This window comes from Orcinus orca, chromosome 7, assembly GCF_937001465.1.
Source record: "Orcinus orca chromosome 7, mOrcOrc1.1, whole genome shotgun sequence".
Lineage (NCBI taxonomy): Eukaryota > Metazoa > Chordata > Mammalia > Artiodactyla > Delphinidae > Orcinus > Orcinus orca.
Genome location: NC_064565.1, coordinates 39,231,322 through 39,244,539, shown reverse-complemented (window position 1 = coordinate 39,244,539; position 13,218 = coordinate 39,231,322). Strand labels below are relative to the sequence as shown.

The 13,218-nt window shown below is 40.8% G+C and overlaps 1 protein-coding gene across 2 annotated transcripts in view; it reads right to left on the bottom strand.

The window, feature by feature from the left end:
- EPC2 (enhancer of polycomb homolog 2) overlaps positions 1-11,829 on the bottom strand; it is a 107,667-nt gene extending 95,838 nt beyond the window's left edge. The window contains exon 1 of one of the 2 annotated variants that reach the window (XM_049712488.1): positions 11,381-11,829. In XM_049712488.1, coding sequence (XP_049568445.1) covers positions 11,381-11,533 — 153 coding nt within the window. In that variant the 5' untranslated portion in view covers positions 11,534-11,829. The remainder of the gene's footprint in view (positions 1-11,380) is intronic. The other variant, XM_049712487.1, reaches the window with a different exon arrangement.
- Between the last annotated feature and the right edge of the window lie 1,389 nt (positions 11,830-13,218).

Genomic DNA, 13,218 nt, shown 5'->3' with positions numbered 1-13,218 from the left:
TCAAAATTACCTGACTTTAAAAAAAAAAAAAATTACCTGACTTTATGACTCTAGATTAAAAAATTAACTCTAAGGTCACATATTACTCACTTATAAAATGAATACAACAAGAGAAAAATGTGTCCACTTTACCAAGTAAAAAGCATTTGTTTAGAAATTTTCTAACGCACGCACACAATGCTACCAATAGCTGCCTCTGTAGAGTGTCTGGGGACGTAGGGAAGGACATTTACTTTTTATGTATGTTAGTTTCTGCTATAAGGTTTTTATCTTTAAATCATGTGGGCCTATTACTTTTCAATTTTAAAAAGCTAGAAAATGTCTTAAACATGAAAAAAAAATTCTGTTTATAGTAGCATCTCCTTTATAATGATGGGGATAAAATCCGTAGCCTGACTATATTTTGGGGACAAGGATGACACAGAAATAGAACTGCCATTTAGGCGACAGAAACTCTTGAGGGGTTCTGAACCTCAGGTCATATTCCCCAAAACATTCACAGAAAGCATTGAGGAGCCCATGAACTTGGATGAGAAAATAATCGTTTCTCTAATTTCACTAACTTCTAAAAAATTTACCATTTCCTTCAATTATTAACATAGGCAACAGACCACAGTAGTATTAGCAATACTTGTGACCTAGCAATGCAACAGAAATCACAAACCTTTTCATTGTCATGTTACAGTGGTTGCACTTGTCACAATATTTATACTTACCATTACTTTGAAAAGATAATCAGATCCAACTCTAGATCCTATTATTAACGTGTTAATAAAGCATGTAAATTAAAAGTTGTCTTAATACTTTGATAACTTATTTCAATATAACTAGTTTAGTTGATTTTATGCATTTAAAACATCATTCTGAGGAGTTTCAACAGACTGCCAAAGGAGTCCAAGTCACAAAAAAAATTTAAGAAGCCTTGGACAATGGTTCTCAAATCAACTGCAATAGTCCACATTGGGAAAACTTGAGGGAGGGAACATTTGGAGGTTATTCCAATTGGAATGCTACCAGGAATTAGTGGGCAGAAGACTGATGTAACAAACATCCTGGTATGCCTGTGACAGTCCATTCAACCAGCTACGAACTGAATGTCAAAAATGTCCCAGTTTAGAAACATCTCAAGGATCAAACAAATGGCAAGATTACCCTCTTCAGTAGCCTGCTAGTTCCCAAACTTAGGTGTTCATCCCAGGGTTCACTGGTATATTACAATATCTCTCATCATTCATTCTCTAGTGTACACCTCCCACTGAACAGATTTTCATCACTAAAATCTCCATGAGTTTCCTCCATGACTAATCTGTCTAAAAAAAATAGTAACTTCTAAAAACAAATACAATATTTAACTAGCAATTATTCAGGATTCAATTATTACTCTGAGAATTAGCTGAAGATTTAGTCCTCTTGGCTGCTAATTTTTAAAGACTTTCATTTTTTTAATCAATTTGATTGTTAACTGCTCTGCCAGGAAACAAAGATGGAAGGAGCAAAATATACATACTGATTTGCTAATGTTTGAAAGCTATAAAAATATATTTAACTGGCAGGAGAAAAAATGTGAAACCACACCACAGAGTAATGTATGAAGATACTCTGTATATTTTACTCTTCTATATTCCTTCACATTTATTATCCTGTATAACTGAAAATCATCTTTAATAATTAAAAAAATAGCAGTCATCTGTATAAGGCACTGACTTAAGTTTTTACAAAAAAGGTAATCTTTAAAATTACCTTTTGAGATACTTCTCATTAAACATACGAAGAAATGTGACTTAAAGAGATAAAGTAATGTATCTTGCCCAGAGGGAAAGTGATAGAAGCCAAAATTGAAACCTACGTCACAATTTCAAAGTTCCAACAACTTCATCAAATTAGCTGTACAATTTAGGGCTGCTTGTCAACTCCCCAACCAACAATCTCATGCTCTTCTGCCAACAACGACAAAAAAGGAGGTAAGAAAGCGAAAAGCAAAGATACGGATGCGAGTTAGAGAGCTAACAGACAGGCAGACTCTTCCACTCTGAGTTCCTCTGCAAGTAAAACTAGCTGACGAGAAAAAAGAAACCTAAAAGCAGATATAAGGAAATGGTGGTAGAGAGAATCTGGAAGTGACTGCCCTCTTCCTCCAGTATTAATCCCACAAAGAACAGTAATGCATAATGAAGTAGGCAAATCTGAAGTTCTGTTCCATTTAAGTGTAGACAAGGCAAAAAATCAGTTTTAAGATAAAAATCAAATAATTATAATGGACCTTCTGCTATCTACATGGGTCTGCTTCATGGCTTATTCCTACCTATCATCCTTTCCTCCTCATGCTGTCCCCTATGCTTCCATTACTTTCTCTACTTCACCTCTACTTAAAATGAAATAAGATGCCCAACTGTATATTTAGTAATACAATCAAATTCAATCCCAGTGCCAGGATCATGGTCAATGTCTGTATTACAAACTTTCTATCACATAAGTGCCTGGGTAGGTATCCAGCCTGTGCTGAATAAAACGAAGAAAGCATCCTTAAGGCATCTGGTCTACGTGAGAAAATAAATGTCTATTCTCTCACATGTACTTACTCTGTCATGCTATAACCGTACCCATACACACACACCCCTCAAGTGAAAAACATGAGATATTAAAAAATTAAAATAAACTCATGTTATGAGCTGTAAGTATACCAAAATTCAAAACATTTATAGCAATCAGTAATAGTAGTAAAGATAGTGAAAATTTCATGAAAGCAAGGGAACTGATCATACGCAAAACACACAGAGTGGATTGCTCTCTTGATCTCTAGGAAAAAATAGTACAAGATAGTGGATAAATGTAACTGATCCTCATAAAAAAAGAACTCTAAACCAAATAGACAGCATTCCAATAGTGTTAAAGAGTTAAATTTTACCTATTAATATCTTCCTAATATTCAGTCTCTCATTTATTAGTTCTTCTCATCTGATTTACATTCTGTACAATATGCCCAGTAAGTAGACATGTGAATTCAAAGAAGCAAGTAATTTTTAGAGCCAAAGGTACTTTAAAGATCATTCAGTCCAATTCTCAGTCCAATTCTATTTCAGAAATGAGGAAACTAAGGGCCAGGAAGGTTAAATAATTTATTTGAAGTCACAGAAAATTTCATCCCTTACTGCTCTGAATATTAGTAAGTGTGGAACATTTGCTTTCTTTAAAAGGATTTTGGAGACTTCTTCTACAGTCCTTAATTCAAGTTTCATTAAAAAACATAATACAGGGGCTTCCCTGGTGGCACAGTGGTTGAGGGTCCGCCTGCCGATGCAGGGGATGCAGGTTCGTGCCCCGGTCTGGGAGGATCCCACATACCGCGGAGCAGCTGGGCCCATGAGCCATGTCTGCTGGGTCTGCGCGTCCGGAGCCTGTGCTCCGCAATGGGAGAGGCCACAACAGTGAGAGGCCCACGTACCGCAAAAAAAACAAAACAAAAAAAAAACCCATAATACAAAATATTCTAATCTCCTTAGAACACCTTACAAATTTGAGGTTTGCAAAAACACAACTAAGTATACACATTCACCTTGGGTCAAACCACGGATTAAACCAATCTAACTTCGTAACTTCTAATAATGATGTTATATATCCACCAGTAGTAGGTCTCTCAGGGCAGCTCCCTAGCTAAGCCCCATTCTCAGGAGGGTAGCCCTTAACAGCACTTGTATACTAACTTCCCCTGTTCCTTGACTTAGAAGTAGATAGATACCTGATACAAGCTAAATCAATAATGTCCTCTATCTCAGGAATCTGGAGGGCTTTGTTTTTGTTTCTTTGTCGGTTTGTTTGTTTTGCATGAAATAGTGTGAAACTTTAATACAATGTGGTTAAACACAACATTCAACCACATGAAAGTCATCTTCTGACAGATGAACTGGGCATTATTTCAATAGATTCCTTAGTGTAACTTTATAAAATTCTTGCCTTCAGAAGTGTCTGACATTGATCTTGATACTTGTTAAAAACTCTGATATAAGATAACCACATCTCAACAGACAGAGATTTAGGAGATTATCCTAATGCCCATCTTCAGAATGCATCATCAAAGAACTGATCACTGTCTCCATCCCTTACTTCTTGATATTTCCTCCAAAGTCGGCCCTCTGGATTAGAGCTATGCAAGGAATCTGGAGTTTGAAGCTAAAAGAAATACAGCAGTGATGATAATAGCTAATATTTATTGAATGCTTGCTGCATGTCACAAACTATTCCAAGCACACTACAATTCATCTTCCCAACAATCCCCATGAAATTTTACAGATGAAATTAATCTGCCCAAGGACTCAAACCCATAGAGTCTGGCTCCAGAATACATGCACTTAACCACTACCCTATACTACTTCTCAAAAGTCGAGAATTACTAGAATTGAGTGATATTAATGTCAGTTGCTGCTGAAGGGCCCACAGCTGCCCTGGTTCCTGGCTAGCCAAGCCTTGACTGTTCAAACCTTCCTTGGTGCCTGTGAGACAACCCCCAGGAACCTTAAAGAAATCAAATTTGGTTTCTGTTACTTGAAACCAACCTAATGGTTCCACATGTCAAATATCTTTAGGCCTCTTTTTTTTTTTCAGAGTTTTAAATTTATTTATTTATTTACTTATGGCTGTGTTGGGTCTTCGTTTCTGTGCGAGGGCTTTCTCTAGTTGTGGCAAGCGGGGGCCACTCTTCATCGCGGTGCGCGGGCCTCTCACTATCGCGGCTTCTCTTGTTGCAGAGCACAGGCTCCAGACGCGCAGGCTCAGTAACTGTGGCTCACGGGCCCAGTTGCTCCGCGGCATGTGGGACCTTCCCAGACCAGGGCACGAACCCGTGTCCCCTACATTGGCAGGCAGATTCTCAACCACTGCGCCACCAGGGAAACCCTAGGCCTCATTTTTAAAGAACTGATGCATAAGAAATCTAAACTTAAGACAACAGATAAACCATTCCTTTACATTTTTTAAAAAAGGAACATGTTTACAAAAGGCATTCTCTACAAAGTTTCTTTCATAACATCATTCCCTGAGACAAATGACTCCTCCGTGCCCATGGGCTAATAAATGATTGAACAGAAGAGATGTAATGAACTTTAGATATCATCTAGTTCTCAACCCACTCATTTTACAGATGAAGCAATGGTGAAGATGAGAGCACTGGAGTCAATCACCCACAGGGCATGAGTTAAAATACTAGCTCTCCCATGTTCTGGTATAGGTAGGGGTGACCCTGGGCAAGTTGCTTAATTTCTAAAGCTTCAGTTTCTTCTTCTGGAAAAGAGATAATAGCATCTACACATCCTACCATTATAATGAGCTCTGAGTTTAATAAAGTGCCTGGCACATGCTCAACACACTCACTAACATACACTCAATAAATGGTAGCTGTGATGGTAGTGATGATCGACGTGAGGCTCAGAGAAGGTAGGCAAACTTTCCCAGATAATATGGCCCCTTAAGGACAGAACCAAAACTAGAAACAGACTTCATACTTACACCTCAATACTTTGTTCTACACCTTCCTACAAACTCCTGGACCTAACATTTAAAACTATCTAAAATCTGGTATAATTCTCCTCTTTCAAAAATCTAATCTCCATCCCAACTTTTATTCATTCATTCACCAAATATTTACATAGTGCTGTCTATGTTCTAAACAGTTTCTAGTGCTGAAGATATAGCAGGGAACAAAGGAAGGGGAAGAAAAGAAGTGAAAGCCATCTGCATGTCCAAATAAAGGAGAAAGAGCTACGAGAATAATGTGCTCAGAAATAACAGTGTTACCGTCCTGAAGTTTCTATCAGCAGGGGAAAAAGAATAAACAAGGATAGATTAAAAATATAACACGGAAGAACCTTCCTTTAGTCTACTTAACATCCATAGAACTTGCTTTAAATATTCCTGTACTCAAGTATTTGCTTCAACATACACTATAAAATCAAACCTTAAAGCCCAAATTACTAAATTTCTTTCCAAGAAGACTTCTCTGTACATTCCAGCAACAGTTTACTCTTATTCCTGTCCACTATATTGACATCTAACTTTTTCTAATGCTCTTTTAAATGTCTGTCAGGTTGACTTAACCTGGTAGTTTTTTGCTAACTTTCAAGATATGTTTTTGACCCCAATGACTCATTTAAGTCCCCAATGACTCATTTAAGTTCCCTGAAGTCAAGATCTGTATCGTACGCTTCTTTTAATCCTAACAACACTTCAGCACACAACTTTACAATACTTTTGATATTCAAACCCCTTTAAACAGTTTTCCAATATCTTATTCAGATAAAGCCTGGCACTTACACGATACCTGGCCAATATTTGCTTTTGATGAAATAATAAATGTGTAATGTTTTTACAATATCAATCTACAAAATTGTATTTTATATCCTAGAACCCTTCTATTATGAAACATGAAATATATTAGTACCAAAGATAACTCTGAAATGGTAGAAAGACTGAATATATTCTGACCCTATCATTCAAAATATCACTTAAAATATTAAGATAACGACAAAAATCAGGCAACTAACATGAGCAGAGAAATGGCAATCTAAATCAATCATGGTCTTTTACTTTAAAAACAAGCGGAATCATATACTTCATGTAGATTTTGGCTCACTCTAATGTGAGGAGGTATTTTACGCAAAGCTACATACACCTATGAGAGGAATAATTAACGCAAGATAAAGACCAATACTGCAGCCATACTCTGCGTAAGAAATTCTGCATTTAAAGAGGCCTCTGACTCAAGAGGAAATAAAAAGATTTAGTATTTAAGTATACATAGTTCCAAAGTAAGAAACCAAAAAGAGCATCTGGAAGAGTAATTTACCAAATTCTGCTAATGAATTATACACATACACACACACACAGAGCTAGAGTTTCACAAAAACATAGCTCTTGGTATAGAAGTAGAAGCTCATCCAACACTCAACAAACATTTATCAAGCATATGTTACGTGTTAAGGCACAGTTCTGGGCAACTGGAGTATATTAATGAACAAAACATGCAAAGATCCTTGCCCTTACAGAGATTACATTCTATTAGGAAAAAATCTAAAAAATAAAATAGTTTACCACAAATTTCTTACATACTTAAGAAACCATAAACACTCAAACATAATGATGCCAATATATGGAGAATCAAAGTTGATAAGCCTTCTAAGAAAAAAAAAAAAAGACAAAAAAAATGTGAAAGGCCTAGAGCAAAAGTCAGACACAGTTAAGTGATAAAAACTACACTTCTTAATAATTTAATATTCCAATAAAATCAATATCACTTTTTAAAGTTCCCATAATTATAAAAGGTAAAAATTACTCACAGAAACTATAATGAACTTAATAACAGTTCAGAAGATAATTCGGGGTTCTGTAAGAAGTCAATACGAAGCACCGTGGTTATGAGAATGGGTTTTTGTTACACTAAAGGACAAGAGTTTGAATTCTAGCCCTGTCAGTTATCAGCAGTGAGAACTTTAGGGCTGTTACAAAGATTAAATGAAAACCAAAAACTAGAAATAACTCAAACATCCAACAACAGACGGATGGATGAATATATTATAGTATATCAATTCACTGAAATGTTATTCAGCATTCAGTATATAGACTAATATACCCAACAGGAATGAATCTTTACTGCATCACACTAAGCAAAAGAAGCCAGACATAAAAAAGTATGTATGATTCCATTTATATGAAATTCTAAAAAAGATAAAACTAATCTAGTGAAAGAAGGCTTAGAACTACTGGAAGGACAGACTTGCAAAGAAGCAAAAGGGAACTTTTAGGGTATTTGATATGTTCCTATATCTTGATTGTGATGATATTTCCATGGGTGTACACATTTGTCAGAACTCTTTAAACCCTATGCTTTAAATGGGTCTGTTTTATTTTATACAGATTATACCTCAAAAAGTTGATTTGAAAGAGGATTAAATGGAATAATATATGTAAAGTTCTTAGCACAGTACCTGCAGCTCAACAAGTGTTCAAAAAATGGTAGATATTATTAAAATCATCAGCTATCATTATACAACACTCCTGGGGAGGTAGCAGAATACCAATTACCTGATCTTTCTGGTTGTTTAGATTCTAAGTAACTCTAAAGTATCTGACCTAGACCAAGTGCCATGAGGAGCACCAGAGACACTGAGTTATAAGAGGATGCCAACTGGCAGACCTTAGGCAAATACGATGAACATAGGAAAGGAAAGAAAAGAAGTATGCTTTCGTGTCCAAAAGAGAAGAACTAAAAGAATGATATGGCCAGCAATGACAGAGTGCTTCAGTGCCAAAGGACACCTAGACCACCTCACCTAGGTATTATCAAAATGTAACTCAAAACTGAGTTTATGACTACATAAACAAAGTCTAATAATAGTCCAATAGCTACACGGAGACAGTCCTTCATCTTATGGCCGGGGTGTGGGGATAGGGAGATGGGGGCCGTGGATCCATGAAGCCCATAAAGTGAAGTCAAATTATTCTGCCAACCAAGCAGGAAGAGGACATACTGTGGATGATTTAGAAATGCCAAGCAACAACTATAAACCCATAAACCAAGGTTTTTGTTGTTGATTTTTAACAAGTTATGTGATTAAAAAGAATAGACTTACAAAGGGAACTAATTAGAATATTTTGATAATGGAAGTTAAATTGAAACACAACTCAAGTGACACATTCATGAAATTTATATTTTACTGCTTCTTAGAACTGTTTATCAAGGCAGAATATATAGAGAACAAATAATTATGTTTAATAGGTCCTATAAATACGACCAGAACAACTGAATTGGCTGTTACTCACTGAAGCACAAGTCCTCTGACCTATATGTTACTTTAAAAAAGAAAACAAATGGGACGAGGTGGCCGAGTGGTTAAGGCAATGCACTACTAAAAAAGAAAAAAAAAAAAAACACCCCAACTGGACATTATGGAAAGCAAAAGACTCTAGACTATAAATCTTAACTGTCAGAGTTTGTTTAGTTTTGATTTTAAGAACCTTCACTTGTAACACTGAAGAGGCAGAAAAGACAGGATAAAGAGTCAGAAGTCCTGAGTTGCAACTCTAGTTCTACCAGAATTTGGATTTCTTCTTACCTAAAATTGGGCAGTTGAAGCAGGCTACTGAAAATAATAAAAATTAGCACCCATGCTCTAGATTGAAAATCACAAGTTTTACTGAAAAGGTTAGCATTATAGTACAAAATTGTAAGGGGGTTAAGCATTTATTTGTAATGCATCATTAAAACAGGAACTAAATTGCAAGTTTTCTTCTAAATTAAGATAAAATACCAAGACCTATGTGACCAAGGACCTAAAGCAATAAATAAGTACACTGCTAATCACTGTTTGCAAAAAGTAATATATCTTCCAGGGGCTAACTATTCATTCTAGAACAAGTTTCTTGATTCAAGTTCTTCCCAAACCAAAATAATAGGGTCCAAGTAATTACATACAATATTGATACTTTAAAACTCATGAGCTTCCCTGGTGGCGCAGTGGATAAGAATATGCCTGCCCATGAAGGTGACACGGGTTTGATCCCTGGTCCAGGAAGATCCCACATGCCGCGGAGCAACTAAGCCCGTGCGCCACAACTACTGAGCCTGCGCTCTAGAGCCCGCGAGCCACAACTACTGAGCCTGTGTGCCAAAACTACTGAAGCCCACGCGCCTAGAGCCCGTGCTCCTCAACAAGCGAAGCCATTGCAATGAGAACCCCGCGCACAGCAACGAAGAGTAGCCCCCGCTCGCGGCAACTAGAGAAAGCCCCCGCGCAGCAACGAAGACCCAACAAATAAATTAATTAATTAAATAAGCCAAAAATAAATAAATAAAATAATTTTTAAAAAAAGACTCATTAGCCACCTTTCTTTTTGGGAAATAACATTAATAGAAATGTAACTTTGTGGAATCCCAAGTTGTGTTTCTTAAAGCTCAATTAAATTAATTCTTGTACATACTATTCCTTATTTTAATTATCTTTCCCATGGAAAATTGAGCTAAGCTAGAAATAAATTTTATTTAAAAACAGAAAGAATTTTCACATTTGACTTAGCTCTAAACCTTCAGCATAAATGTTGGGTTTTTATCTTGCTTACTTTTTAGAAAGTTGAATGTTCATCTGATATTGAGGACATACTTTTTCTACGGCAAGTGCAAGGCTTTCAAAAACAAACACCGAGAAACGTGATTCAATCACAGCAGAAAGTAGTAATAACAGGGTAATATAATGAGGTCACAACTCGAGCAGCCAATCAAAAGCATAAAAGCATTTCCTGCAATATTAATAGTCAAAAGAGAAAACCAATCACAGAAACCTCAGGCCTTCTTTTGACAGTCACAGAAGCAAGAGAACCAATCCACGCACACCGGGGTTGACAATAAGGCGGGACCACAGGTTCATTGAAGAAATTCTTGAGGTTGCAGTTACTATGAACTTCGCATGCAAGTAACACCACTCCAGAGTCATAAACATTGTCAAGCCAGGTGAAATTCAACCGTATCCAAAATTTAACCCATCAGGGGGAAAAAGCATTTTTGCCCTAAACTGCTGTTGTTATAAAAAATGCAGCTGTCAATTTCGATGCAGTAGGTCCTCAACTTCTAAAAGACACCCCCCCAACGCACATGACAATTCTCCGGAACGCGGCGCGAGGACAGCGCAGCGCCGGCGGCTCGCAGCTGAACATCCCCGGTCCCTTTCTAACGCCGCGCACTGAGCGGGCGCCGTCCCGGCTAGGCAGGCCGAACGAACTCGCTCCGCGGAGCGGAGCTAGCCGATCAGCGGCTTTCTAGCGCTACATCCTGCTGGTAGTGGCGGCCCCCGCCCTCCCCCGCCGCAGTGCTGCACCACCTCCATCCCGGGCACCCAAGCGGGCCGGGGAGCGAGGATTACCTTGCTAGAAGGAAGATGATGTTTGTTTTGAAAGCGCTTTACTTTCCGTTAAGTCATTTCAAAGAGAGCCCAATGCAAAACTAAATCTAAAAGTGGGGGGGAAATCTTCCCTAGTTAAAGGATCCCTCGCATCCCGCGCCGGGGGAACAAAAAAAAAGGTAAACAGAGGCCGTACGACAAGTGCGGCCAGAACATCCCCTGCGCCATTCCAGGCCGCCGCTTACGGCAAGGCCCCCTTACGGCAGCGTAAGCGGCGCTGCGAGCTAATCACAACACTGGGACGCAACAACATGGCGGCCGCGGGCGGGCGCTGCGCCGGCCGAGAGGGTTTACGCTACTCCGCCGGCGTAGGGTCCCATGCGTTAGAGCGGCTGCGGCGCCCTCCAGCGAGCGTAAAGCGCTCTGTGAATGGCGAAGCCCGACTGACAAAGGGGAGGGGGGAGTAGGGAAGGGGGGGTAATAAACACTCGAGTCCCTACCGATTCCTCCTCCTTCTCCATCCCGGTGGGCATCTGGGGCACGGCCCGGTTGATGGAGACGCAGTCGTTGAGATCAGGCATGTCCTTGCCGCGGTAGATAGGCAGCGGTTTGGCGGCGTCCAGCGCCCGCGCTCGGAAGGAGAGTTTACTCATTGTCTCCCCGCCTTACAGGAACAGCCCGGGCGGCGGCGGCGGGGCGGGAGGGGAGGGGGGGAGGACTCCCGCCGCCTCCTCCACCTCCTTCCTCAGTGCAGCGCGGCCGGCCCGCTCCTCCTCCTCCTCCTCACTGCCCCCGGCCACAGCATGGGCGCCCACCCCGCCCGAAAACAGCCCCCCGCCGCCCGCGGCCGCTTCCACACACTAGATCCGCCGCTCGCCCGCCCGATCCGCTCCCTGCGCCATGGCCAACATGGCGGACATTACCACAGCGGCGGCGAGCGATCCCGGCAGCCCGCGCGAGAGCGCGCCCCCGCCGCGGGGACGCGCTTCGCCCTCTCCCTCCCTCCCTCCCTCCTTCCTCTCCCTTCCCCTCCCTCGCCTGCCCACCCACTCTCTCCGCGGCGCGGCCGGCCCGCGGGAGCGTGCTCAGCCTCGGGCCGCTCCGGGTGAGGGGGCGGTGGCGGCGTTCCGCTCGGCAGCCCGCGCTCTCGCCGTGTGGCAGGTGCCAGGTGCGCAAGTTAACCCGCGCCCCCGAGCGTGCGCCTCTGCCTCCGCGGCCCCGCCACCCTGCTCGCTGGGTGCCCCGGAGGACGGTGCCGGGCAAAACACAGCCGCGCTGAGCAGCGCGAGCGTGCAGAAGTCTGTGAGCGCGAAAGGAAAATGTCAACCGGAGCCACAACTGCCCCATCGAGCCTCTACTTATAAAGAGCTTATCTCCAAGGCGCCCCGAGCGCCGGCTAATTCGCATCCTCCAATTCGCACATCCCTGAGAGGTGCGAAAGGTCCATTCCTTCTGCCCACTCCGAGACGCGCAGACCTGCCGGGTCTCTCCTGCCGGGAAAACGCTTACGCAGTCCCAGCCCTCTTCCCCGCATCCTCTCTTTAGTACCTGACCGAAAGAGCTCTCCAAGGTAAGGCATCCTCGCTTTCGCCGGGAGGATGCTAACGGCAATGAGGAAAAACGCTTGAGGCTGCCAGATGCAACAAGTGCGCTTGAACCTGTCACCCAAACTTCATAGAATTCTTTAGTGGATGATAGATACTTCTGATTTCAAAAATATGAGAGTTCTTAAAAATTAAGCTTATAGCATTTAACCAAGGCAGCACACATTTCCAACGTGGCCGATCTGTGTAAAATATTGGTGCTGTGGAAGACACAAAGAAGTTTGAGATACATAGTTCCTGCCCTGTGCAGCTTTCACATTGATGGGATGACAGAAAGGTTGGACAGATGATTAACAGCAAGAGATTTAAATAGTTGAAGAACAGGGCAGCCGTAAAGATAAATGACGGCAAAAAAAAAAAAAAAAAGTTTATCACTTGAAGAAAACTATATAGGCGATACAAGGCACTAGAACATGAGTAATTACCAAATGAGTCGTACAGGCCGTAACTGCCGCGAGAGTTCAGATAAAGGAGACTTATTTAGCCTGAACCGGTTAGAGAAAGTTCTAAAGAGGAGAGAAAATCCAGTTAACTCAAATAAGTACCAAGCTATTGTTGACATCAACCTCGTTTAGCTGAGTTCCTTGGTTAGACTTTAAGCATTACAGTTTTCCTACAAAATCCCTAGGAAGAGTGTAACACATTTTGCCATTTTCTAATAATTGATAAGTATTTTGCCTAGCTCAGAGAAAAGTCGATGGTTTGCTGACATCCAGAATAGAAAAAAACCTATT